Source organism: Saccopteryx bilineata, chromosome 4, assembly GCF_036850765.1.
Source record: "Saccopteryx bilineata isolate mSacBil1 chromosome 4, mSacBil1_pri_phased_curated, whole genome shotgun sequence".
Taxonomy (NCBI): Eukaryota; Metazoa; Chordata; class Mammalia; order Chiroptera; family Emballonuridae; genus Saccopteryx; species Saccopteryx bilineata.
In genome coordinates, this window is record NC_089493.1 from 91,042,406 (window position 1) to 91,070,136 (window position 27,731).

The window sequence follows — 27,731 nt, forward strand, 5'->3', positions numbered from 1 at the left end:
AGTGTACATAAGTCAACAAAGGTCTAACACTGTACTGCATGCATCACTGCCCATTGTAAAGAAAGAGCTTGAGTTCTTTTACAAGGCTAGGACTCAATCTTCCATTCCATTGTCCTCTGTTCTGTACCAAAAAAGTGATTTATAGACAGGATGTTTGTCTTTGGCACCTTTTACCATCAGCTTCTATTCAATACTTAAATGCACCCTTACCATTCACAGCACCTATTGTTCACTCAGTTACTATCAAAGGAAAAAAGTATTGATAATGGTGCCTTTCTAGGAATGATTTCTAGAGAAGGGATGGTAGGAGAGAGAGAGAGAGAGAGAAAGAGAGAGAAAGAGAGAGAGAGAGGAGCAGGAAGCATCAGCTCCCATATGTGCCTTGACCAGGCCAGGCCCAGGGTTTCTAACCAGCGACCTCAGCATTTCAGGTTATCACTTTAGCCACTGCACAACCACAAGTCAGGCCTTATTTACAATATTTATTTTTACTTTTTAGTTAATGATTTCAGCGAGAGGAAGAAAGGGGTAGGGGGGGAACATCAAGCTTTTCCTGTATTTGCCCTGACCAGGGAATCAAACCAGCAGCCTCTATGCTTCTGGATGATGCTCTAACCCAGTTATCAGGCCAGGGCTGATTTTGTGTCGTTTTAAATTAGCACAGACAAAATATACTGGAAATGAGTGAATGACCTCAGAGATTTTATATGGCAGTTCATGAATTAATATGGTTTAAGTGTGGTACCGTTAAATTTACCCAACGGCAAATTTTTATACTCCTTACAAAAAAAATTACTTAAGAAAAATAATGCAGACAGTGAATTGCTTAAGTGCAACCTTTACATGCACATATGTAAATGCACCCAAGAGAAGGAAAATAAAGAAACCAAGAGGGAAAAAGTCCTACTCTCCATACAACATGATTTTTAAAACACCTATTCCCTGCCACCCACTGGCTACCAAACAAGTTCGTGAGCACCCTGGTTAACAGAGGCCATTTTGATAAAAACCACTTAAGCCCAAATGCTAACTCTCCAAAACTCAGTTCATCAAACAACCAATTAAAAGACAAACTATTTGTCTATTTGCTAAACAGACAACGTATGAATAATCTTCAGTTCTTGCTTCTCTAAACTCATTTCTAATTTTCCACGTCTAATGCTTGCAACAATCTTTTAAGTTTTGACTTTGGAATAATAAATGTTTATAACATTAAAGGAAGAATTAAATTTTTAAAAGACCAATTTTAAGATATAAAAACAATGTAGCAATGTAGGCCCTGGCTGGTTGGCTCAGTGGTAAAGCGTCAACCCGGCATATGGAAGTCCAGGATTCAATTCCCAGTAGAGCACACAGAAGAAGTGTCCATCCGCTTCTCCACCCTTCCCCATCTCCTTCCTCTCTATCTTTCTCTTCTCCTCCCGCAGCCAAGGCTCCATTGGAGCAAAGCTGGCCTGGGCACTGAGGACGGCTCCATTGCCTCTGGCTCAGACGCTAGAATGGCTCAAGTCGCAATGAAGCAATGCCCCTGATGGGCAGAGCATCAGCCCCTGGTGGGCATGCCGGGTGGATCCCGGTCAGGCACATGTGGAAGTCTGACCGCCTCCCTGCTTCTAACTGGAAAAATACAAAAATAAAAAATGAAGCAATGAACTAAACTATATCAAAGTTGATTACACAATTTTAAGATAAATTATTTCATGGGATTCTAAACTGTAATACTGAGTCACTACCACCCAGAATAGAATATATATATTAATAAAACTGCACTAAGTAAGCTTAATTTTAGTAAAAATACAGCTGTGGTTATTTTAAAACTGTCACAACATACACATAAAATAATACCTTTTCTCAATGAAGTGCTAAGTACCCTCCCAAAAAAGTGTAAGTGCCCCCTATTCTGTCCACTGAATCTAGCCAGAAGCAATTAAAATTCAGTAATAATAAACACTTCTGATATACAGATAGTGGTTTCTAAATAACTCTGGCTAAATGGAGCCAAGGCTCTTAAGCAAAAGGGGCAAATTTCAGGTTTTCGTCAAAATGACACATAACATCTTGTGGAGCCAGAAAACAAGGAAACAACACTGTTCCACTAGAAAAGTCTCAAGGACACATCAAAATATATTTTAATCTCTAAAGAATGACTGGCAATGAACTAAAAACATACCCATTTAAAAAATAGGAATTCATAATGACACTAAACAATAGCAATAACTAATCTAAAGGTTGCTAGAGTATAAGTCACACCAAAATTTGCAAAGATTCCTTGCCTTGACAATGTAAACAGTACTTCAAAACAATCAAATATTAACAAGTTACTTACGTGCAGAAGGAATTAAAAAATGCACTCTTTGAAATGCTTAATGAATTACCTAAGCAATAATTACTAATAATCACCAAAAGGGGAATAATAGATGGGGAACTTCATTACAGATAAGTCAGGGTCTAAAACTTGAATCTATTGTTTTTTTGTGTGCGTGTGACAAGCAAGAGACAGAGAGGGACAGACAGGAAGGGAGAGAGATGAGAAGCATCAATTCTTCTCTGCGACTCCTTAGTTGTTTGTTCATATGTGCCTTTAGTGGGGGTGGGGGATACAGCAGAGCAAGTGACTCCTTGCTCAAGCCTGTGACCTGGGCTTCAAGCCAGGGACCATGGTGTCTATGATCCCACACTCAAGCCAGCAACCCTGCAACTCAAGCCAGATGAGCTGGTACTCAAGCCAGCGACCTTGTGGTTTTAAACCTGGGTCTACCATGTCCCAGTCTGACGCTCTATCCACTACACCACTGCCTAGCCAGGCTAATTTTCCTTAGTATCACCAAAAATAATATAGTGTAAGGCTATCTGATGTGATACAGTAAGAAGTACACCACACTACATATCCATTAAACATTTTGAGCAAAACAGAATATAAATTAAATCAAGCCTTTAGATTTGCAGATTCCCAGACAGTAAGCTGCTAGGCACAGTGGCTACTGAACATTTGAAATGTATTGTATGAATTCAGATATGTTTTAAAGTATACACACTGCATTTCAAAGACTTTGCATGAAGAGACTGTAAAATATCCCAATCATATTTTTAAATGATTACTATCAAAATGACAACATTTAGGGTACACAGGGTTAAATGAAATGAAACATTATTAAAATTAGCCCTGACTGTTGGCACAGAAGATAAGTGTCATCCGAAAGCACCAAGGTCACCTGTTTAATCCCAGGGTCCTGGTTCGAGTTCTGGTCAGACCACATATGAGAAGCAATTAGTGGTTGAAAAACTAAGTGGAAAAATGAATTGATTGCTTCTTCTTCTCTGTCCCTCCATTTCCCATCATTTCTTCTCTCTCAAATACCAATGGCAAAACATTAATATCACCTGTATTATTACTTTTAATGTAGCTATTCGTAAATTTGACAGCACTGCTCCAGATCATTATACAAAACAGGGATAGAAAAACAAATGACACAAGGATAAAATCAGTTCAGAATATGGGAAAACAGTAACGATTTCTCCAACAAATTAAATGTCATAAATTTTTTTTTCTGGGTTTTTTTTTTTTGTATTTTTTTTTCCTGAAGCTGGAAACGGGGAGAGACAGTCAGACAGACTCCTGCATGCACCCGACCGGGATCCACCCGGCATGCCCACCAGGGGTGACGCTCTGCCCACCAGGGGGCGATGCTCTGCCCCTGGGGGGGGGTCTCTCTGCCACGACCAGAGCCACTCCAGCGCCCAGGGCAGAGGCCAAGGAGCCATCCCCAGCGCCCGGGCCATCCCTGCTCCAATGGAGCCCCTGCTGCGGGAGGGGAAGAGAGAGACAGAGAGGAAAGAGGAGGTGGTGGAGAAGCAAATGGGCGCTCCTCCCATGTGCCCTGGCCGGGAATCAAACCAGGGTCCCCCACACGCCAGGCCGACGCTCCACCGCTGAGCCAACCAGCCAGGGCCTGTCATGAATTTTTTATATGACAGCCCTGGCTGGGTAGCTCAGTTTAGTTTGTTAGTGTGTACTCATACACTAAGGTTGCAAGTTCTATCCCTGATCAAAGCACATACAAGAATCAATAAATTAAAAACGTTTTTAAAATATTTTTTAAAGTGGGAAAGAACTAATTAAAAAAACTAACAGATTTAAACACATCTAAGAAACATCAAATGAACATGTGGATTTGGATTGAATTCTAAAACTTATAAATTTGAAACAAAAAAATTCTGAACACAGACTGAATATTAGATGGTGTTAAGGAATTACTATGAATATTTTTGCATGATAAGGGCAACAGAGTTTGCATTATGTTAAAGGTCCTAACTGGCTAGATATACACTAAAGTCTTAAAAATAATCAAAAAAAATTTAAGAACATACAAGAAATATTGATAAAGTAAGATTTAGTCACATGTTGGTGTCTGTTAATCTAAGTGACATGTACATAACATACAGATTCCATTGTTCTCTTGCTTTTGTGTAGAAAATTTCCAGGGACAGTTAAAAATTAACAAACCTGGCTTTAAGGCCTCTCACAAAACTTGTTTTAGTTCGTTTCTACCACAATTTTACAATTGCCAAAGTTGAGTGTTCCTGTACTTTGATTATAAAACAAATAGGTATAAAAATCTCTTGTTTATTCTTTTTTAAGTGAAAGCTGGAAAGATAAGTGAGACAGACCCCCAAATGTGCCCTGGCCTGCATACACTGGGTACCCGTCTTGGGCTCCAGTGCTGAACTATTTTTAGCGCCTGAGACTGATGTGCTCGAACCAATCGAGCCACTGGCTGCAGGAGCGGAAGGGTAGAGAGGAGCAGATAGTCACTTCTTCTGTGTGCTGGGAATCAAACCAGGGACATCCATTCGCTGGGCTGCCATTCTATCCAGCAAGTAACTGACCAGGGCTTTCTTGTTTATTCTCAATTATAATTGCCCTATCTTAAATGTTAAAGATTACAAAGTTCTCTAACTACCAGTATTTATCCCCACCCAATCCACTGGATTTGGTATTATTTAATACCAAATTAATACTACTTAAATAATTAGCATTTGCACTTGACCAGGCGGTGGCGCAGTAAATAAACTGTTGGACTGGGACACAGAGGACCCAGGTTTGAAACCCCAAGGTTGCTGGCTTGAGCACAGGCTTGCCAGCTTGAGCGCAGGATCAGACATGATGACCCCACGGTCAATAGACTAAAGCCCAACCAAGGTTGATGGCTTGAACAAGGGGTCACTTGCTCTGCTGTAGCCCTCTGCTCAAGGCACATATGAGAAAGCAATCAATGAACAACCAACCAAGGAGTTGCAAAGAACTGATGCTTCTCATCTCTCTCCCTTCCTATCTGTCTGTCCCTATCTGTCCCTCTCTCTGTCAAAATAAATAAGTTAGCATTTGAGAAATGTTCATAATAGAAACTATACAAAATTTCAACTCTAGAATGAAAGATTTATAAGTCACCAGAAAGACATAACCAAAAATCCAAACCAGAATGGTCTCAAAAGTTTTCAAAACTTTTCCCACTGTTGTAAACATTTATTAAGTTACAATCATTATAAAATACTGAGGTTTTGAGTTAAATTACAGGGAAACACCAAAATTGGAAACACTTAAGGAGAAAAACTCCAGTCAAACCTGGAGAGAGAAGGCCAAGTAGATGTTGATAAAGCTTAAAGCTGGACTTCAAATTGGTTGTACATTATTCATTTTAAAACACTAAATACAAATTCCTGAAAATGCTAAAAACAAAAATTTAACTAAGCCACCACAGGAATATTCAAAAAACTGAAAATCTCATTCAATTATGTACTGTTTATAATCTAAGGTTAATTTTTTAAATTGGTACACATATTATCAACAGAACTGGCCGTTCGTGGCTCAAGGTATCCGTTTATTCATTTTTATAATGTTTATTCATTACAAAAAGTGAAAAGAAATGGACTTGTCTTAGAAACTCTTCAGCTTTCTTAACATTCACATCCCAAGAAATATAAGCTACAATTGGTCTGGCTGGTGGCTCAGTGGACAGAGCACTGGCTCGGCATATGGACATCCCAGGTTCAATTCCCAGTCATGGCACACAGAAACGATCATCTGCTTTTTTCCCCAACCCTTCTCTTCCTCTTCCTCTCCTACAGCCTGTGGCTCAAATGGTTGGAGCATGGCCCTGGGCAATGAGGATAACTCCACCGGAGCGCATTAGCCTCAGGAACTAAAAATAGCTCAGTACTCAAGCATCTGCCCCAGATGAGGTTGCCAGATGGATCCCCATTGGGGCACATGCAGGAGTCTGCCTCACTATCGGACCTCCTCTCACCTAAAAAAAAATTTTTTTAATAAATATAAAAAAAAAATACAAAAAAAATCACATGACTGACAGCAAATACTAGAAACTGATAAGCAATTATAAAACTTTACAAGAAAATGAAATTCTTCAATCATTAGGAACTTATTCATGAGCTCTAGTCTTAATAGGGAATGAGATTTTCTGAAGTTTAGAAATATAAACCATTAAGAAGAGCTCGAATCTCGTTTCTCAACATTTGAGAATAGAAAAGACTATTGGGAGAATATCTAAAACAACACAACCAGAGTTTACAGTACTGAAACAGACGCTAAGTACTTTTTACCTACTATAATATGCTGGACTTCTACTAGAAGCTTTTTTTTTTGAGACAGAGAGAGGGATAGACAGGGACAGACAGACAGGAACGGAGAGATGAGAAGCATCAATCATTAGTTTTTCATTGCACACTGCGACACCTTAGTTGTTCATTTATTGCTTTCTCATATGTGCCTTGACTGCAGGCCTTTAGCAGACCGAGTAACCCCTTGCTCGAGCCAACGACCTTGGGTCCAAGCTGGTGAGCTTTGCTCAAACCAGATGAGCACGCACTCAAGCTGGTGACCTCGGGGTCTCGAACCTGGTTCCTCAGCATCCCAGTCCGATGCTCTATCCACTGTGCCACCGCCTGGTCAGGGTACTAGAAGCTTTTCATGAATCATTTCATCTGAATTCTCTTGAAACCTTTAAGTATTACTGCCTCAAGTAAGAATAGGCAATAAACTCTTGAGACAGAGTCAGTCTTTTCACTTTAAGTCTCAGTCAAGCTATGTAAACTACCCAAGACACAGTGTGAAGCCTCAATGCAGAGCCAAGTAATCTGACTCTGGAGTCCACGAGTGACTAAGCTATACTTTCTTCCCCCAGTCCACTGAGAGCAGTAGCACAGTCATTTATTAATGCAGCAGCTGCACCTTATGAAATTATCATTCCTACATCCTCTACCTTAACCAAGACTACCAACTAAAAATTATCTAGTCTCAACTACATAAAAAATAAAATCCATATTTAGCCTATTATGTTGATAAACCTAACGTATTTTTATTACGCTCAAGTCACTCAAATCACCCAGAAAATCCCAGACTATTAAAATGGAGAAATAAAAACCACAAACAGAAAACTTCTCAAACCTAAACTACATAATAAAAAAAATTCATTCAACCCAGATCTTACCTAAAACCTGGCCAGCAATCATTCTGCCATCCTCTCCTGCCACTGCAGCCCGGGCATTTCTCTCGTTAACATATTGAACGAAGGCAAAGCCCTTATGAACAGAGCAACCCACAATTTTGCCATATTTTGAGAAGATAGCCTCCACATCAGATTTCTTGACCACAAGAGTATTGAGATTCCCAATGAATACACGGGAGTTCATGGAGCGAGGATCTGTCTTGTTGGTGACGTTGCTGGCCATTGTCTTTAATGGTAAGGTTCGTCACAAAGCTGAAACTGAAAGGGAAAAAAATGCATTAGAGTGAAAATGCTAAAAACAAAATATTCTTGATAAAAATTTCCTACTCTTATTGAACTACTGTTGAGTAACTAGAGCCCTGGTCGGCAAACGAGCCACATGTGGCTCTTCGGCCCCTTGAGTGTGGCTCTTTCACAAAATGCCACGTGTAGGCGCTACCGATAAGGAATGTACCTACTATATAGTTGAAGTTTAAAAAATTTGACTCTCAAAAGAAATTTCAATCGTTGTAATGTTGATATTTAGCTCTGTTGACTAATGAGTTTGCCGACCACTGCCCTAAGCTCTCTATTTACCATACTAGTAATGTTAACTAACCATTGCTTACCATCTATCAATAATTCCATCTTCTGATACACTGATTTTACTAAAAAATGAGTCTTACTCATTCTACCAAAGATATACAAAAATTTGAAAATCTGCCCACAAAGCATTCTTTAGCTAAATTAATGTGGACAACTGACACTCTGTTCCCTCAAGTATAATTGACTTTATTATAAAAAGGCAATAAACAGACCCAATTCATTCACTCTGGAAACATATATTCCCATGTACTTCAATTGATATGCCAGATACCTTAAGTATATCAAGATTTTAATAGAATGTGATAACTCTTTACACTTCCTTTTTATGTGATAACCTACAATATATAGCTGGGACATTTAATATTGTGTAATGTTAACACTATAAATCAAAAGATCACAGAATTAATAAAGAATATAAATTACCTCATACTATTTCAAATAAAAAATTATGTATGTTAGGTTCAACCTTAATATTTTGGTGTTACTTTTTTTAATACATTTTTAAATCTTTATTTAATGATTTTAGTGAGAGAAAGGGGAAAAGGGGAGAGGGGGAGAGGAAGAAGGGGAGGGGTGGAGAGGTAGAGACAGAAACATCTATCTGTTCTTCCATGCTCCCAGACTGGGGACCAAACTAGCAACCTCTATGATTTCAGAATGATGTTCCAAGTGAGCTATTCAGATAGGGCAATGTTTTGACATTCTTTTACCTTCTGTGTCAGTCAGCTGCCCCTTGCCACTACAGATACCCAACCGTTATTACAATGAACCCACTTTGTACTTAAACATTCTGAAGATTAGCTACCAGTGTCTAATGTTATTTTTCCAATCCTCAAAAGAATGACAAACTAGTTTTCATAAATTAAGTTAAAATGTCCATTACATACAGATAATAAAATAGGCAGCTTACACCATTTTACACATGAAGACTACCATTCTGACCCTTAAAATACCTAGTCATTTAAAAAATAATATTGATTTTAAAAAGATGGAACAAGTGCTTTTCTCTCCTAGTCCAGTGGTCGGCAAACTCATTAGTCAACAGAGCCAAATATCAACAGTACAACGATTGAAATTTCTTTTGAGAGCCAAATTTTTTAAACTTAAACTACATAGGTAGGTACCTTGTTATTAACTTAATTAAGGTACTCCTAAGCTGGCCTTTGCGCCCACACTCAAGGGGCCAAAGAGCCGCATGTGGCTCGCAAGCCGCTGTTTGCTGACCGCTGTCCTAGTCCTTTTGAAATTCAAGACACAATCTGTCGCCTGGCCTGTAGTGGCACAGTGCATTTGGCGACGACCAAGAATGCTGATATTGCCATTTCGAAGCTCTGGCTTTGGCCGGTCAAGGCACAGAGAACAGGCAGTCAATGAACAACTAAAGTGTAGCAGCTGTGAGTTGATACTTTAGCTCCCCCACCCATCTCAGTAAAAATCAATAAAATCTTTGGATGGAGGGGTGACACAATTAGCCTACTCTATTTTGGCTTCTAAATTATTTCTAAAATAAATAATTCTTAATCACTTTTTTAGACTAAATAATGAAAATTTACCAAACAGTAGTCACTGAGAATCCTCCACAGCCTTTCAACTCATAAGTGTGAGTGCCAGAAATTCTTAGAACACACAATTAAAACAGAAACCTACTTAAGAAGGTGGTGCTACATGCCACCAGCATATTAAACATGAGGTGGAAACACTAAACAATACATTAAATTTATGTCCCTTTCATATATACTTGTCCCCTTCAGATATATTCCTTTGAACGACAGAACAGAAATGGATTTAAATGACTATTTCCTGAATTTTCACAAAGATGTTACATAGCTAATTCCAATCAAATAATATAGAACAAAATTCATCAAATACAAGGAATGCCTTAGGGAAGCAATTTTCACCTTCTTCTCTCTCATACCACATGAACTAATTACTAAAATTCTAAAAAAAGGATAATTTTTATTGATTCACACTGGACAGCTATTGCTGTATTGGTTGTTGTCACTGTTTTATTTGACAATCTTAGGGAAAACAGGTGAAATCCCCCTATTTCATGTTTTAAAAATTCTTGCGGTACCCACTCTTAAGAGTTACTACAAATTATTTTTTCATTGAACATTTCTCAAGTATCTGATAAATTACCATGCACCAAAGGCTATTTCACTGGGCAAACAAGAACAAATGAGTCTAGTGGTATTGCTATTTAAAATTTTATTGAAGGATGGGAACAGATTTCCAAATACTTTAGAAATAACCAAATAACCTTCAGGTCACATTTCCCCCTACCTCTCTGTTTGTTAAGAGGAGAAAAATGGTCAATACCCTAAGTTTAGAGACACAATGGAGAACTGGAAATACTAGAAGAAAGGAACAGCTCAGCACTGTTCTGGAATCTTTCTGAATCCTTACATAAAAGCAGCCAGACGCTGACTTGAGCAAAGGGTCACTAGTTTGACTACAGTACCCTAGAGTCAAGGCACACATGAGAAAGCAATCAATGAACAACTAAGGTACCGCAACTATGAGTTGACGCTTCTCATCCCTCTCTCTTCCTGGCCACTGTCTGTTTTTTTTTCACTAAAAACACCAAACAAAAAAAACCCCAAAAGATACTTTAGTAAAAAGGTCTAGAGGCTAGAGAGTTAAAGTCTCAAAACTGACACAGAAGCCCCCCATGTGCATCTCATTCTCAATCTTTTATCCCCCCGAAGTAACTACTACTCTAATAGTTACCACTTTCTTCTTTTTTAAGTAATTATATAACCTAAATGGATATCCCTAGACAGTATCTTGTTACCCATTAAAACAAATTTGATGTGTTATATATATTTTTTTGAGACAGAATGAGAGAACAGACAGGAAAGCAGAGAAATGAGAAGTATCAATCTGTAGTTATGGCACTTCAGTTGTTCTTTAATTGCTTCTCATACGTGGCTTGACCCAGCGAGTGACACCTTGCTCAAGCCAGCAACCATAACCATGGGATCATGTTGATGATCCCATGCTCAAGCTGGAGACCTTGGGGTTTCAAACTTGGGTGCTTAGCACCCCAGATCAACGCTCTACCCACTGCGCAACCGCCAACCTAATTATTATATTTTTGATAGAAGAGAAAAGGAAAAGGAGCTAGTTTTAGTACTAGTTCCTTCTCGTATGTGCCTTCACCTGGCAAGCCCAGGTTTCATACCAGCAACCTCAGCACTCCAGATCAACACCTTACCTACTGCACCAACACAGGTCAAGCGAAAACAAACTTGATGTCTTCCGAAGCTTTTTTTATTTTTTAAAGCTTTTTTTTAATTGCCCTGGCTGGATAGCTCAATTGGTTAGACTAGAGCAGTGGTTGGCAAACTCATTAGTCAACAGATCCAAATATCAACAGTACGATTGAAATTTCTTTTGAGAGCCAAATTTTTTAAACTTAAACTACAGTATATAGGTAGGTACACATTCCTTATCAAGGTAGGTATTTTGTGGAAGGGCCACACTCAAGGGGCCAAAGAGCCGCGTGTGGCTCGCCAGCTGCAGTTTGCCAGCCAGGGTACTACTAGAGCATTGTCCCAAAGTGCAGCGGTTGTGGGTTTGATCCCTGGTCAGGGCACATAAAAACAGGTTGATTTTCCCTCTCTCTCCCCTTCCTCTCCTTAAAATCAGTAACATTAAAAAAACAAAAAAACATCTACAGATTTAAAAATGGAGGGGAGAAGAGAATAGTTGCTTCACTCAAGCTGTTCACTGGTTGATTGTCGTATGTGTCTTGTCCTGGCAAGGCAGAGTTTCGAGCCATCAACCTCAGCATTCCAGGTCTGCACTCTAAAACTGTGCCACTAAAGGACAGGCAAAGCTCTTTTTAGGTAAGTGCCCTTTCTATCCCTTTAACTTAAAGTTTATGTGTTGAGCCCTGGTTGTATATAACTCAGTTGGGTGGAACATCGTCCTTAAGTGCAGAAGTTGCCAGTTTCATACTGGTCAGGTCTCATAAAAGAACAGTGATGTTCCTGTATCTCTCTCTACCTTCCTCTCTCACTAAAACCAATAAAAATTCAACTATGTGTGTGTTTTTTTTTTAATAATCTTGGGCACTTGACGTGCATGTCTCCAGTCTGCATTTTCTTAAATGTCACCCTCTAATACAATTCCACATATTCTTTTGTCTCCTGTTATTTCTGGAAACAGGAAACTGGGACCAAAAGCTTGATTATGGATTCATGTGTGACTCTTTGTACACTGTCATTCTGTGATGTTATTAATGTTTAAATTCTACTTTGTAGGTATTACTATAAAATGTCCAAACTTATCTCTATCTTAGAATTCATAGGTAGTTTCTGTTCTTACATGTTACTACCAGTTTGCCTGGGCTTTTTATATTTGTAAATCAGTTTTGCTGGGTATAAAATAAAATCATTGCATCACATTCTCTTTCTTCAAATGTTTTGCCATTTACTTCTGAACTGTCACAGATCATTCCAAAGTAACAGATCATTCCAAAGTAACAGATCATTCCAAAGTATAAATCTTGCTGGCAAAGTTCTATTTTTCCTCACTTGAATAGTTACAAGCATTTTGCTTTATAACTTATTAGCTGTTTTTTTTTTTAACAGACTAATAGGAATGGGATAGATCTACATGAGTATACATTAAGATGGCTTCATGGCTCATAAAGGTTTACACTTCGGAATAATCTACCCGTATAAAACATGTCAATTTCTCCCAAGTTTTAAAAGTACTAGGAAAGGAAGAAATGGAAGGAACTGCTCTTACCAACTTAAAAATCCAACCCAAAAGGTATAATCCTAAAAGAAATATATCAGATTTTTTGCCCTAGCCAGATGGCTCAGTTCGTTAAGAGCATCATTCTCAAAGCACAGAGGTAGTGAGTTTGATGCCAGTCTTGGCATATATAGGAACTGACTGATGATCAGGTCTTCTCTCTCTCTCTCTCCATTCCTATCGTGTTAAAATCAATAAATAAAAACTTTAAAAATAGTATTATAGAAATATATTAGATGTCAAGTATAAAATCAAGTTGCAGAAGGAATGGGTCAATTTTTGTTTTTACCTTACATAGGTAGGATTAAATCATAATCTATATGCCTTTAAATCATAGTATATATGCCTTTAAAAAAAATCTTTTTCTTTTTTAGCAGACACAGACTCCTACTAGTGCCCCAACCAGGATCCACCTGGCAAGCCCACTAGGGGGCCATGACCTGCCCATCTGGGGATCTCTCTGTTGCTGCTCAGCAACCTAGATTTTCTTAGAGCCTAAGGCAGAGGCCAGAGCAATTCTCAGCTGCTGGGCCAACCCACTCCAATAGGGGCCAACTCACTCCAACTGAGCTATGGCTGCAGGAGGGGATGAGAGAGAAGTGGGGGGGAAGTGGAGAATCAGATGGTCACTTCTCTTGTATGCCCTAACTGGGAATTGAACCTGGGACCTTCTACATGCTGGGCAGATGCTCTACCACTGAGCAAATCAATCAGGGCCTAAAAATAGACTTTTTAAACTCAGTATTCTAATTAACAGCAACTACAGTATTTAAAGACTTAAAAGCATTTTAAATGTGGCAATTATGATAAAATGTTTTAAGTCCAAAAGCAGCCCACACAGTTGTACAATCCATAACAGGAAGTATATATAAACTATGTGCTTAGGAGAGACACAGCAGAAATATTTTTAAATGTTCTGTAAGTATTCTGCTTTGAATAATTTTTTTTTTCGTGTGTGTGACAAAGAGACAGACACTGTAAGAGGGACAGATAGGGACAGACTGTAAGGGAGAGAGATGGGAAGCATCAATTCTTCATTGTGGCACCTTTGTTGTTCATTGATTGCTTTCCCATATGTGTCTTGACTTGGAGGTTACAGCAGAGCGAGTGACACCTTGCTCAAGCCAGCAACCTCAGAGTTTCAAACCTGGGCCCTCTGCGTCTCAGTCCAGCACTCTATCCACTGCACTACCACCAGGTCAGGCTGCTTCTGATTAATCTTTTATTAATAATCCTAATCTTAAAAATTTGTTTTATAAAACTATTCAAATGTTTTAAAAACATCAAGTGTACCAATATATGTACTAACAGCCTAATGATATTAAATAATGAAGCAACATTGATCTACAGGATTTAGTTTCAACTGTAATAATCAACAGTATAGTATCTTTTAGAATAATGTCCAGTTAATGGAACTAGTTTTAAATTACAACTTTGCCACTTTTTAAGTATCAGAAATTTCTTGTGTACTCTAAATACTCCATAATTCAAAAATGAAAGTAATCTAATTATAGCCTTTAAAAGTTTTCTCCATTTTTAAGAGAAACTCACTATTTCTTAAACTCAATAATGAATACTACAGAAAACCTAAGTAAATAAAGTATATACAATTTAAAAAGTTTCTCTCCTAAAATTGGTTTGCATAAAACCAATATGAAAAAGATTTCTGAAATTATGTTCCCTGGTTACCCTGTATCCTGATAAATTCACTTATAGAAATCAAGTGTATATGGTTTTCAAAAAATCATAATTCCATCAGCACACAAACAGAAAAAAAAAGACTGAATACTTTCTCCTAGAGGTTACTGACTGGTGCACTAAAATCTCTAATACAGCCCTGGCCAGTTGGTTCAGTGGCAGAGCATCAGCCCGGCGTATGAAGTCTCAGGTTCGATTCCTGGCCAGGACACAGGAGAAGTGCCCATCTGCTTCTCCACCCTCCACTCTCTTTCCTCCACTCCCACAAGCCAAGTTGGAGCAAAGTTGGCCCAGGCACTGAGGACGGCTCCCTGGCCTCCACCTCAGGCACTAAAATATCTCCAGTTGCAAGAGAGCAAAGCTCCATACAGGCAGAGCAAAGCTCCATACAGGCGGAGCAAAGCCCCAGATGGGCAGAGTATCACCCCGTTGGGCATGCCTGGTGGATCCCTGTAGGGCACGTGTGGGAAGTCTGTCTGACTGCCTCCCTGCTTCTAACTTTGAAAAAATACAAAAAAAAAAACAGTGAAGTCTCTAATAGATGCCATGCACACATGTGCTTGTATTAACTTTTTTCATTCCAGGTTCTTATTCCCATTATTTTTTTATTATTATTTATTCATTTTAGAAAGAGAGGGAGAGGGAGAGGGAGAGGGAGAGAGAAGGGGGGGAGGAGCAGGAAGCATCAACTCTCATATGTGCCTTGACCAGGCAAGCCCAGGGTTTCGAACCAGCGACCTCAGCATTCCAGGTCGACATTTTATCCACTATGCAACCACAGGTCAGGCCCATTATTTTTTATAAACAAAGAATCATTCTAATGCTTGTATCATGCAGGGAGTAAAGAGTAAAAGTCAAAACCAGGAATACTGAGTTTCTTTTATTAGCTTATTGCACCATACAATTGTATGTTTATGTTTGATCATATACTTTATGCCAAAGTAATAAAAGCAAAAAAATGACTTTAGTGGAAGTGTAAAAGATAAGACTAGTAGGATATAGAAATGTGATTACTATTTCCAGCATTCCAGTCATATCCTAAAAACAAAATAAATCCTACAACTGGTTGGATGCAAGCAAACTGTCAATGTATTTCCAACCGTTCATTCTAAAGTTTGAGCTATCCTGACTGCAAACCTATCCTGGATTGTCAATGTAGCTAAATATTTGGGAGATGTTTATAACAATTAGTCCATTTCTCTTTAAGTTCACACTAAATGTCAAGAAAGTTCTGCTGAGCCATAGCCAGATAGCTCAGTTGGTTAGAGTATTATCCAGAAGCATAGAGGTTGCCAGTTTGATCCCAGGCCAGGGCATATACATACAGAGATGTTCCTGTCTCTCTCTCCCTCTCACTATCTCCCTTCCTTCCTCTCTCACTAAAATCAAATAAAATTAAAATATATAATTTTTTTAATTTTAGACTGAGCACTGGCCTGGGATGCTGAAGACCCAGGTTTCAAACCCTGAGATCTCAGGCTTGAGGGCAGGCTCACCAGCTTGACATGGGATCATGGGCATGACCCACACGATCGCTGGCTTGAGCAAGGGGTCACTTGCTCTGCTGGACCCCTGGTCAAGGCACATATGAACAACAAAGATGCTACAATGAAGAAGTAATGCTTCTCATTTCTCTCCTTTCCTGTCTGTCCCTTTCTCTTTAAAAAAACCCAAAAACTAAATACATAAAAATAATTTTTTTTTTAAAAGAACGTTCTGCTGGGAAGAGGTACATAGTAAAGTAGGAAGAGAAAGGAAGATTAAGCTACCTGACAATTATGAGAAATACAAGGTCCAAATGGTCCAGAAACATATTTATAAAGGTCCTGGAATTTGCTGGAAGCCAGGCCAAACCAATTTCTAATCGCAATCAAGCCTTCAGCTCCTTTGCTGTTATGCACTATCCAATAAAACTCCATCTTGAGTAGAAAGAGAAGATAAATTCATGACAAAACAGTACTGCTCAGACAGACTATGTTCAGTTATCATATCTGGGCATATTTACTGCAAAAAGGGGAGGGGGGCAAAAGTAAACAAGCCACAAGACGTTTCCACTGGGCATTTAAGCCAATTTATCCATTCATCCTATTCATTTAGACCAACCACACTGTACTTGTAGCACGCTGTATGTTGGTTTAAAATAAGAACAATATCAAAGATGGCAAATATGGCTTATCAGATGTCAAATCATACTGTAGAGAACAAAAGTTGCCACAGGCTAAGAAATACAGAACCCTACCTTATAATTTTATTATTATCCCTTAAAAACTAAACTAGACTCGGCCCTGGTTGATGCCTCAGTGGATATACCTTTTGCCCAAAGTGTGAACAACCCAGGTTCAATTCCTGGTCAGGGAACACAGGAAAATAGACCATTTGCTTCTCTCACACTCCCTCTCCTACTTCTCCCCTTCTTCCCCTATGCCACCCAGTGGCTCAACTGGTTCAAGCGTGGCTCCAGACACTGAGAAAGCTTGGTTAGTCTGAGTGCATCAGCCTTGTATACTAAAAATAGCTCCGTACTCAAGCATCGGCCCCAGATGGGGTTGCCCCGTGGATCCCAGTCTGGGCACGTGTGGCAGTCTGCTTCACTATCTACCCTCTTCACCTAAAAAAACCCCCCAAAAAACAAACAAAAAAAACCCTAGAGTCTATATTTAATTCAAATTAGATGCAACTGCCATGTCATTCTATTTCCTATCATTCTTGAAAGAATTTTGAAGACAAAGTGTCACTAGATGGCAGCAGTGAGTTGGCAATTTTTAAAAGATGACTTGAGTTGAAAGATTTTCAGTTTCCATTCTACCTTTCACAATTTCCTGTCAACAGTTTCTCAGTGCCTTTTGGCTACTAGTTTGTCTACCAACTTAGAGCACTGTCATCTGGTCACAGCTGTTCTCCTTTGACACTTAAGAACTCCTGTTTTGTCCCTTAAGTCCTTCTTGGTACCCTTTCCCACACTACTTTCATATTATTCTACTGGCCCATTTTTTTGTCTCTTATATATCCTTTTATATTCAACTATTTCCTTCTGGGTCTTTCACAGAGGCCAACAATGAACTGCCCATGTTATCTACAAAAAGAACAGAGTACTATAATTTGCTCCATTCCAGAAGTTTATTCTTCATCAAAAGACGTTCTTTAAAAAAATTAAAGAAACAACAACAAAAAAAAACCCAACCACCATCTCAAGGTAGACTATCATGAAAGACTACTAGCATGAGAGCCTGACCTGTGGTGGTGCAATGGATAAATAATCTAGTTCAACCTGGAATGCTGAATTTGCTGGTTCAAAACCCAAGGCATGCTGGTCAAGAAACATACGAGAAATAACTACAAACTGATGTTTCCTGCTCCCCCACCCCCACCTTGCCTCTCCTTCTCTCTCAAATCTAAATAAAATTGTTTAAAAAAAGAGACTATGAGGCATGGGAAAATAGTACATGGCAGTATTTATACGACATTTTCAGGCTACAAAAAAAAAAAATCGAAGTTGGCCATTTTATACAAACTGCTAATTTCAAGAACTTACTAAGACAATACTTACCATATTATAAATAGGTAGCCCTAGCCTGATCTGTGTTAGTGCAGTGGATAAAGTGTCAACCTGGAATTCTGGGGTCACTAGTTCAAAACCCTGGGCTTGCCTGGTCAAAACAAATATAGGAATTGATGCTTCTTGCCCCCCTCCTCCCCCATTTTCTCTCTCTCCTCTTTCTTGAAAAATGAATAAATCAATCAATCCCTGGCTGGAGAGCAGTTGGTTAGAGCATCGTACCAAAGCACAGAGGTCCGGGGATGGTTCAATCCCCGGACAGGAAACATACAAGAACAGATCTATGTTTCTCTCTCTTCCCCACTTCCTCTCTCTAAAATCAATAAAGACTTTTCAAAAACATATTATAAATACGGGAATGAATAATTCTGTAAATGGTACCAGGTTGCCAAATAAAAAGGGGTGGATGGGGTTGGGACACCACTCATTCTGCACTCCTAAATCAATTAAAGACAAGCCCTAGCTAAGTAGCTCAGTTGGGAAAATAATAAACCAAGATGGCGGGTTCAATCCCTGGTCAGGATGCATACAAGAAATCAACCAATAAGTGCATAAATAAGCAGAACAACAAATACATGTTTCTCTTCCCCTCCTTTTAAAATCAAAATATGTGAGGAAAGGGGAAGCTATTTAAAAAAAAAGTATGGAACCTGACCTATGCTGGCACAATGGATAAAGTGTCAACCAGGAATGGGGAGGTGGCTGGTTAGAAACCCTGGGTTTGTCCAAATCAAAGCACATACAATAAGCAATTACCGAGTTGATGCTTCCTGCTCTTCTAAACCACTTTCTCTCTCTTTCCTCTTTAATAAATCAAGAAACAAAATCTTTTTTTTAAAAAAGTATAAACAGAAAGAAAAAGGCTGAAAATCCAAAATAAATTATAAACATGACAAATTGTTTTTTTGTTTGTTTTTTATTTTTTTATTTTTTTTGCATTTTTCTGAAGCTGGAAACAGGGAGAGACAGTCAGACAGACTCCCGCATGCGCCTGACCGGGATCCACCCAGCACGCCCACCAGGGGGCGGTGCTCTGCCCATCCTGGGGGTCGCCATGTTGCGACCAGAGCCACTCTAGCGCCTGAGGCAGAGGCCACAGAGCCATCCCCAGCGCCCGGGCCATCTTTGCTCCAATGAAGCCTTGGCTGCGGGAGGGGAAGAGAGAGACAGAGAGGAAGGCGCGGCGGAGGAGTGGAGAAGCAAATGGGCGCTTCTCCTGTGTGCCCTGGCCGGGAATCAAACCCGGGTCCTCCGCACGCTAGGCCGACGCTCTACCACTGAGCCAACCAGCCAGGGCAACAAATTGTTTTTTAAGATACTGAAATTACAAAATTTACAAGTAACGCTTTAAAAAAATGCTTAGTGCCCTGGCTGGATAGCTCAGTTGCATGGAGCATTGTTCCCATTTGCGAAGATACCCATTAGATCCAGTCATGGCACATAAAAAAAGCAGAATTTTTCTGTCAAGTCTCTCTCACTCCCTCTTCCTCTCTCTAAAATTAGTAACATTTTTTTAAAATTACTTCTGAAGGCCCTGGCCGGTTGGCTCAGTGGTAGAGCGTCGGCCTGGCGTGAGAAAGTCTCGGGTTCGATTCCCGGCCAGGGCACACAGGAGAAGCATCCATCTGCTTCTCCACTCCTCCCCCTCCTCTCTGTCTCTCTCTTCCCCTTCCGCAGCCAAGGCTCCATTGGAGCAAAGATGGCCCAGGCGCTGAGGATGGCTCTGTGGCCTCTACCTCAGGCGCTAGTGGCTCTGGTCGCAACAGAGCAATGGCCCAGATGGGCAAAGCATCGCCCCCAGGTGGGCGTGCCGGGTGGATCCTGGTCGGGCGCATGCAGGAGTCTGTCTGACTGCCTCCCTGTTTCCAACTTCGGAAAAAAAAAAAAAATTACTTGTGAAGCCCAAGCCGGCTGACTCAGTGGTAGAGCATCGGCCCAGTGTGTGGAAGTCCCGGGCTCGATTCCCAGCCAGGGCACACAGGAGACACACCCATTTGCTTTTCCACCCCTCTCTCTCTTCCCCTCCTATAGCCAAGGATCCATTGGAGCAAAGTTGGCCCTGGCACTGAGGATGGCTCCATGGCCTCCACCTCAAGTGCTAGATGGCTCTGGTTGCAATTAAGCAATGGCCCAGATGGGCAGAGCATCACCCCCTAGTGGGTGTGCCAGGTGGATCCTGGTCAGGGGCATGTGGGAGCCTGTCTCTGTCTTCCTGCTTCTCACTTCAGAAAAATAAAAAATAAATAAAAAATAGTGCCTATCTCTGCATTACAGTGATGAGAGCATCGACCTGGGACACTGAAGTTCCAAGTTCAAAACCTTAAGGTTGCTGGCTTAAGTGCAAGCTCACCAACATGAACGCTGGCACCAGATTGAGTGTGGGATCATTAACATGACCCCAGGGTTGCTAGCTTTAGCCCCTTCAGTTAAGACATGTATGAGAAGCAATCAATGGACTGAGATGCCACCACTGCAAGTTGATGCTTCTCATCTCTCTACCTTCCTCTTACTCAAAAAAAAGTGGCTAATACTGAGTGTTAAAGCTGTAAGTAAATAGGTCCTGGCCAGTTGGCTCAGTGGTAGAGCGTCAGCCTAGCGTGCAGGAATCCCGGGTTCGATTCCCGGCCAGGGCACACAGTAGAAGTGCCCATCTGCTTCTCCACCTCCCCCCCTCTCCTTCCTGTCTCTCTCTTCCCCTCCCGCAGCCAAGGCTCCACTGGAGCAAAGTTGGCCCAGGCGCTGAGGATGGCTCCATGGCCTCACCTCAGGCACTAGAATGGCTCTGGTTCCAACACAGCAACGCCCCAGATGGGCAAAGCATCGGCCTCTGGTGGGCATGCCGGGTGGATCCCGGTCGGGCGCATGTGGGAGTCTGTCTGACTACCTCCCAGTTTCCAACTTCAGAAAAAAAAAAAAAAGCTGTAAGTAAATATTTTATCTGAATGATTTGCCTTTCAATAAACATTTCTGTAATTAAGAAAAACTTCTTGTACCCTGGCCAGGTAGCTCAACTGGTCAGAGCACTATGGAGATATGCCAAGGTTGTGGGTTTGATCACTGGTCAGGAAACAAACAAGTCAATCAACAAATGCATAAATAAGGAAACAAATCCATTTTGCTCTTTCTCTCCCTCCCAACTTCTCCCTACCTCTCTCTGAAAATCAAGTTTAAAACACTGTGCTTTTTAAAGTACAAATGAGCAACATAATAGAACAAAAAGATTTTAATGAGTCTTTAAGAAAACACTACCCGCCTGACCAGGACATGGCACAGTGGACAGAGCTGGACTGGGATCCGGAGGACCAAAGTTCAAGAACCCGAGATCGCCAGCTTGAGCGCGGGCTCATCTGGTTTGAGCAAAAGCTCAACAGCTTGGACCCAAGGTCGCTGGCTCGAGCAGAGGGTTACTAGGTCTGCTGAAGGCCCACGGTCAAGGCATATACAAGAAAGCAATAAATGAACGAAGGTGTCGCAACAAAAAACTAATGACTGATGCTTCTCATCTCTCTCCATTCCTGTCTGTCTGTCCCTATCTATCCCTCTCTCTGATTCTGTCTGTGTAAAAAAAAAAAAAAATTCAATCAATAAACAAAGTGACACAACTATGAGTTGATGCTTCTCACCTCTCAAAACAAAAACAAAAACACGTATCCCACAGATTCAAGCCATGTCCACCTGATCAAAGTTGATTTAAAATCGTAATTAACCTTGAGAAGTTCCTAAGTAGAATACAAAACATCCCACTCTAAAATACACATTTATCCATAACAATTCAAGTCTTTAATACTATATATAAAAATAAAAATAGCCTGACCCTGTGGTGGTGCAGTGGATAAAGCATCAACCTGGAATGCTGAGGTCACCAGTTCAAAACTTGGGCTTGCCTGGTCAAGGCACATATGGGAGTTGTATTTCCTGCTCCTCCCCCGGTTTTCTCTCTCTCTCTCTCTCTCTCTCTCTCTCTCCTCTAATAAAATAAATAAAAATCTAACAAGAATTCTTTAAAAAAAGAAGAGTACATGAATACATCCTAATGGTTAAGGAATCAGACAGAGGCTTTGATGTCAATCAAAGCTGTTTCAATTTCAATCTCAACCACTTGAGTGTGCACATCAATCAGGAAGTCAATCTCATCAAAACCAGATCCTTCAACTGTAAAATGTGTATCACTTGTCTCACAGGATAGGTATGAGGCATAAATGAAGGTACAGAAAACAGACATGTTGCCTAGCACAGTGATTTTCAACCTTTTTTTTTCATGGCACAAACACACACTAATTACTTACAAAGTTCAGTGCCCCTGACTAAATACAACCATTTTCATCTCATGGCACAAATAAATTAGTTACTAAATAAGAAGAGGTCAGCCCTGGCAGGTTGGCTCAGTGGTAGAGCGTCGGCCTGGCGTGCAGGAGTCCTGGGTTCGATTCCCGGCCAGGGAACACAGGAGAAGCGCCCATCTGCTTCTCCACCCCTCCCCCTCTCCTTTCTCTCTGTATCTCTCTTCCCCTCCCACAGCTGAGGCTCCATTGGAGCAAAGATGGCCCAGGTGCTGAGGATGGCTCTGTGACCTCTGCCTCAGGCGCTGGAATGGCTCTGGATGCAACAGAGCAACGCTCCAGAGGAGCAGAGCATCACCCCCTGGTGGGCGTGCCGGGTGGATCCCGGTTGGAGTCAGTCTGACTGCCTCCCCGTTTCCAGCTTCGGAAAAATGAAAAAAATTAAAAAAAATTTAAAAAATAAAATTAAAAAAAAGAAGAGGAGGTCAGGACCCCTTTTTCTTTAGTAATTAGTTTATGAGTGCGTGAGAAACAAAGGTTGAAAATCACTGGCCTAGCATATCTCGAGATGCTGCTGCTGCTACACCATTTACTATTTATTATTGGTACATACCACAAAAACTAGGCAAAGGAGAAAAAAGGTAATTAACAAGTAATAAAAGTTTCTAGAGATTTTTAAAAATTCAACATCACTATAAAGAAAATATAAATTAAACCAAATACGATTACCACCTACCACATAAAACTATTTTGAATTGAAATGGTCCTTTCCATACATTATTTCTGACAGTATAAACAGGTATATTTTCAGAGATCACCTTAGTTTCTTTTGTTTTTGTTTTTTAATCAAAAGCTTTAAGAGGCCTGACCTGTGGTGGCACAGTGGAAAAATCATCAACCTGGAATGCTAAGACAGTGGGTTCAAATACTGAGCTTGCCCAGTCAAGGCATATACCAGAAGCAAATACAGCTAGTGCTCAACATACAACCACGATTGGTTCCGACAGAACGGTCATAACACAATTTGGTCTTAAGTTCAGTAGGCTGTATGTACAGTACTGTGAAATAATGTTATAAAAATCTATGAAGTCGCCTGACCAGTCAGTGGCACAGCGGACAGAGCATCGAACTGAGATTCGGAAGACCCAGGTTCGAGACCATGAGGTCGCCAGCTTGAGCACAGGCTCATCTGGTTTGAGCACAAGCTCACCGGCTTGGACACAAGGTCACGGGCTCAAGCAAGGGGTTACTCGGTCAGCTAAAGGCCCACGGTCAAGGCACATATGAAAAGGCAAAGCAATCAATGAGCAACTAAGGTGTCGCAACGAAAAACTGATGATTGATGCTTCTCATCTCTCTCGCCGTTCCTGTCTGTCCCTATCTATCCTTCTCTCTGTAAAAAAATAAAATTAAAAATTAAAAAAATCTCTAGCCATATTTTATCATAATTTTCTTTCATTATTGTTATAGATCATAATTCTCTTTGTTCATTTTATGCCATTTGTATCATCTCTACACTATTTTATTTTTACATTCATCAGGTTTAAGTAAAACACTGCATTACCAGTACAACCGGTTTAATATTTGCAAAGACAATTTCCTCTTAGTAGACATCTTGGGAGGGGTTTGATGAAAAATATTCAAGACACAAAACACAAATTGCTGAACCAAGTCCGGGTAACAGTTGAAATGGTGCATGCGGATATGGCAGTGTTGCCGGAAGCTGGTCCGCACTGTCATACGCCCAGCTGGGCACCGCTTGCGCTGCCAGACATGAAGCAGTTGTGGTTAGCGATTGTGGTCGTCAAGTCGAATGGTCACAAGCTGCATAGGTCGTAAGTCGATCAATATTTGTACTACTAGTTAATGCTTCCCTCTTCTCCACCCCACCTTTCTATATATATATTCTCTCTAAATATCAATAAATAAACCCTTAAAAAAAAAAGCCCTAATACTGCACATTCTTTAACTCAATAATCTGACTTCTGAGAACTCATCTGAAGGAAACAAGGATACGAATATAGTAATAGTAAAAAATTAGTAAACATGCATGACCATGAGATAGTTTAAATAAATTTCATAAGAGGACATTGATCCAATTGTGTAAAGCAGTAAAATTATTAATTTAAACTTTTTTTAAAGGTTTTATTTATTCATTTTAGAGAAGAGAGGGAGGGAAGGGGGGAGGAGCAGGAAGCATCAACTCCAATATGTGCCTTGACCAGGCAAGCCCAGGGTTTCAAACTGGCAACCTGAGCATTCCAGGTTGACGCTTTATCTATTACGCCACCACAGGTCAGGCAGGTCAACACCAAAATTATTTTTAAGTGACATTACAGAGCATATGCAATATACAGGTTATTTAGATAATTATTAGTGTTAGACATCATAGGATGAGATAGGATTATGAGGTTTAAGTACTCTGTTTCCCATTTTTTCTTTAATATTAATATATTGCTTTTCACCTAATCTATGCTGGTGCAGTGGATAAAGTGTTGACCTAGAATGCTGAGGTCGCCAGTTAGAAACCCCAGGCTTACCCGGTCAAGGCACATATGGGAGTTGATGCTTCCTACTCTCCTCCACCTACTTCTTTTCTCTGTTCTCTAAAATGAAGTCTTAAAAAATAAAAACAGCCTGACCAGGTGGTGGCGCAGTGAATAGAGCATCGGAATGGGATGCAGAAGACCCAGGTTCAAAACCCCAGGGTCGCCAGCTTGAGGGTGGGCTCATACGGCTTGAGCACAGAATTGTGGTCACTGGCTTGAGCAAGGGGTCCTTCCCTCTGCTGTAGACCTTAGGTCAAGGCACATGAAAAAGCAATTAAAACAACTACCGTGCCCCAAAGAAGAATTGATGCTTCTCATCTCTCCCCTCCTGTCTGTCCCTCTCTCTGTTACACACACACATACAAAACATAATGCTTTTATAATTTTTCAGTATGCAAACATCACTTAATGCTAGCTACCCTGAAATATAATGATATACAACTTAGCCTAGAGTCAGCAAAGTTTTCCTATAAACTCCTAAACAGAGCTTAGAACTAAGTTAAGCACTTCTCTTCTTCAAAAGCAATTCACAACTATGTAAAAATCAAGGAAATCAGCATCTCCAGGGAATCACAATTTCCCTGATTGTGTTCAACAACTTGGAGCCTCCCATTTTGGGAGTCCCAACAAACACATATTCCTGTCTACATTTTCCAACTTCAACTTCACAATCATCTATGCCATCACTAAACATTTTTTTCTATTTGAGTGTTGCATCAGACTCAAAAAAAGAAAAATCCCAGTATTCTAGAATCTATCATTTTTATTTTTTAATTTTTAAGAGAGAAGAAAAAGGAGGCGGGGAGCATCAACTCATAGTAGCTGCTTCTCGTATGTGCCTTTACTGGGCAAGTCCAGGGTTTTGAACCAGGGACCTCAGCATTCTAGGTCAACCCTTTATCTACTGTGCACCACAGATCAGGCCATTAATAATTTTTTTTTGACAGAGTCAGAGAAAGGGACAGATAGAGACACACAGGAAGGGAGAGAGATGAGAAGCATCAATTCGCCTGACCAGGCGGTGGCGCACTGGATACAGCATCGGACTGGGATACAGAGGACCCAGGTTCGAGACCCCGAGGTCGCCAGCTTGAGCGCGGGCTCATCTGGTTTGAGCAAAAACCTACCAGCTTGAACTCAAGGTCGCTGGGTCCAACAAGGGGTTACTTGGTCTGCTGGAGGCCTGCGGTTGGGGCACATATGAGAAAGCAATCAATGAGCAACTAAAGTGTTGCAACATGAAATGAAAAACTAATGATTGATGCTTCTCATCTCTCTCCGTTCCTGTATCTCTGTCCCTGTCTATCCCTCTCTCTGACTCACTCTCTGTCTCTGTAAAAAATAAATAAAAACCATGCATGCTTAAAAAAAAAAAAGCATCAATTCTTCATTGCAGCACTATAATTGTTCATTGATTGCTTTCTCATATGTGCCTTGACAGGGAGGCTACAGCAGAACGAGTGACACCTTGCTCAAGCCAGCAACCTTGGGGCTCAAGCCAATGACCTTTGAGCTCAAGTCTATTATCCCACACTCAAGCCAGGTTAAGTCCATGCTCAAGCCAGTGACCTCAGGGTCTTGAACCTGGGTCCTCCACATCCCAGTCCAACGCTCTAGCCACTGTGCCACAGCCTAGTAAGGCAGACCATCATATTTTTAATTACAGCAACTCCTACATAGTATAGCTCTGCACCAACATCTATTTACTCTCAAAACATATAAGCCACTGGCAAAAAAGAGGTCCCCAAATCTAAAATACCAAACATTAGAATCATGTAAAAGAATGCTTCTTAAAGGAACAAAAAAAATTAAATCAACATTTCAAAATTACTTCAGTAACATCAATAGATCTTTCTTAAAATTTTTCATTTTTAGAGAAGGGGGAAGCAGAGAGGGAAAGCGATATTGAGCGAGAGGAGGGAAGAGGGAGAGGGAGGTGGAACAGAGAGAGAGAAAAACAGACTTGTTTTTCCACTTATTTACACATTCACTGATTGATTGCTACATGTTCTCCTACCAGGGAACAAACCCGCAATATCAGGATGTATCAGGACAATGAGCTGACCAACTGAACTACCCACTCAGGGCAAGATCAATAAATCCTGACCAGAATTTTAAAAAGCAATAATTTCTAAAATTATGAACAAAAAATATCTAATAACTTTGTAATATAACTGAAAGCCGGAGAATAACAAAATGATTAGTGTATCAATGACTGGTCAAGGAAGAAAACGATCTTTAAACTTAAGAGATCCATACTTAGGAATTTAGGTTTGTCTTAAATCAGCAATTTCTTTTCAATGGAAAACACACTGAAAGAAAAGCAAACATGGCAATTTAGGTTGAAGGTACACAAGAATTCATTATACTGCTTTCGATGCTTAGATTTTCTTTAAAAAGTTAGGGAAAAGCAAAAATGGTTGTTACTAACCACTGATATACGGTACTTCCCCATGTTAAGATGCTACGATTTATAAGATGCACCTTAATTTTGGGTCCTGAAACTTGGGGGGAAAAATGTATTACATAAAGTTACTGAACTCAGGGTTTATTCATCATAAAATTTATAAAACTCCTCATCCACGCAAAACAGCGGGAAATTCAACTGTAAGGTTTTATTTTTTTCTGAAGCTGGAAACGAGGAGGCAGTCAGACTCCCGCATGCGCCGACCAGGATCCACCCGGCACGCCCACAAGGGGGCGGCGATGCTCTGCCCATCTGGGACGTCACTCTGTCGCGACCAGAGCCACTCTAGCACCTGGGGCAGAGGTC

At 40.4% G+C, this 27,731-nt stretch overlaps 1 protein-coding gene across 10 annotated transcripts in view; it reads right to left on the reverse strand.

The window, feature by feature from the left end:
* The window catches only part of HNRNPC (heterogeneous nuclear ribonucleoprotein C), a 78,877-nt gene that overhangs the window by 31,712 nt on the left and 19,434 nt on the right, over positions 1-27,731 (reverse strand). For all 10 annotated transcript variants that reach the window (XM_066277359.1, XM_066277365.1, XM_066277364.1 and 7 more), the window contains one exon: positions 7,506-7,781. In XM_066277359.1, the coding sequence (XP_066133456.1) occupies positions 7,506-7,746 (241 nt within the window). In that variant the 5' untranslated portion in view covers positions 7,747-7,781. The remainder of the gene's footprint in view (positions 1-7,505; positions 7,782-27,731) is intronic.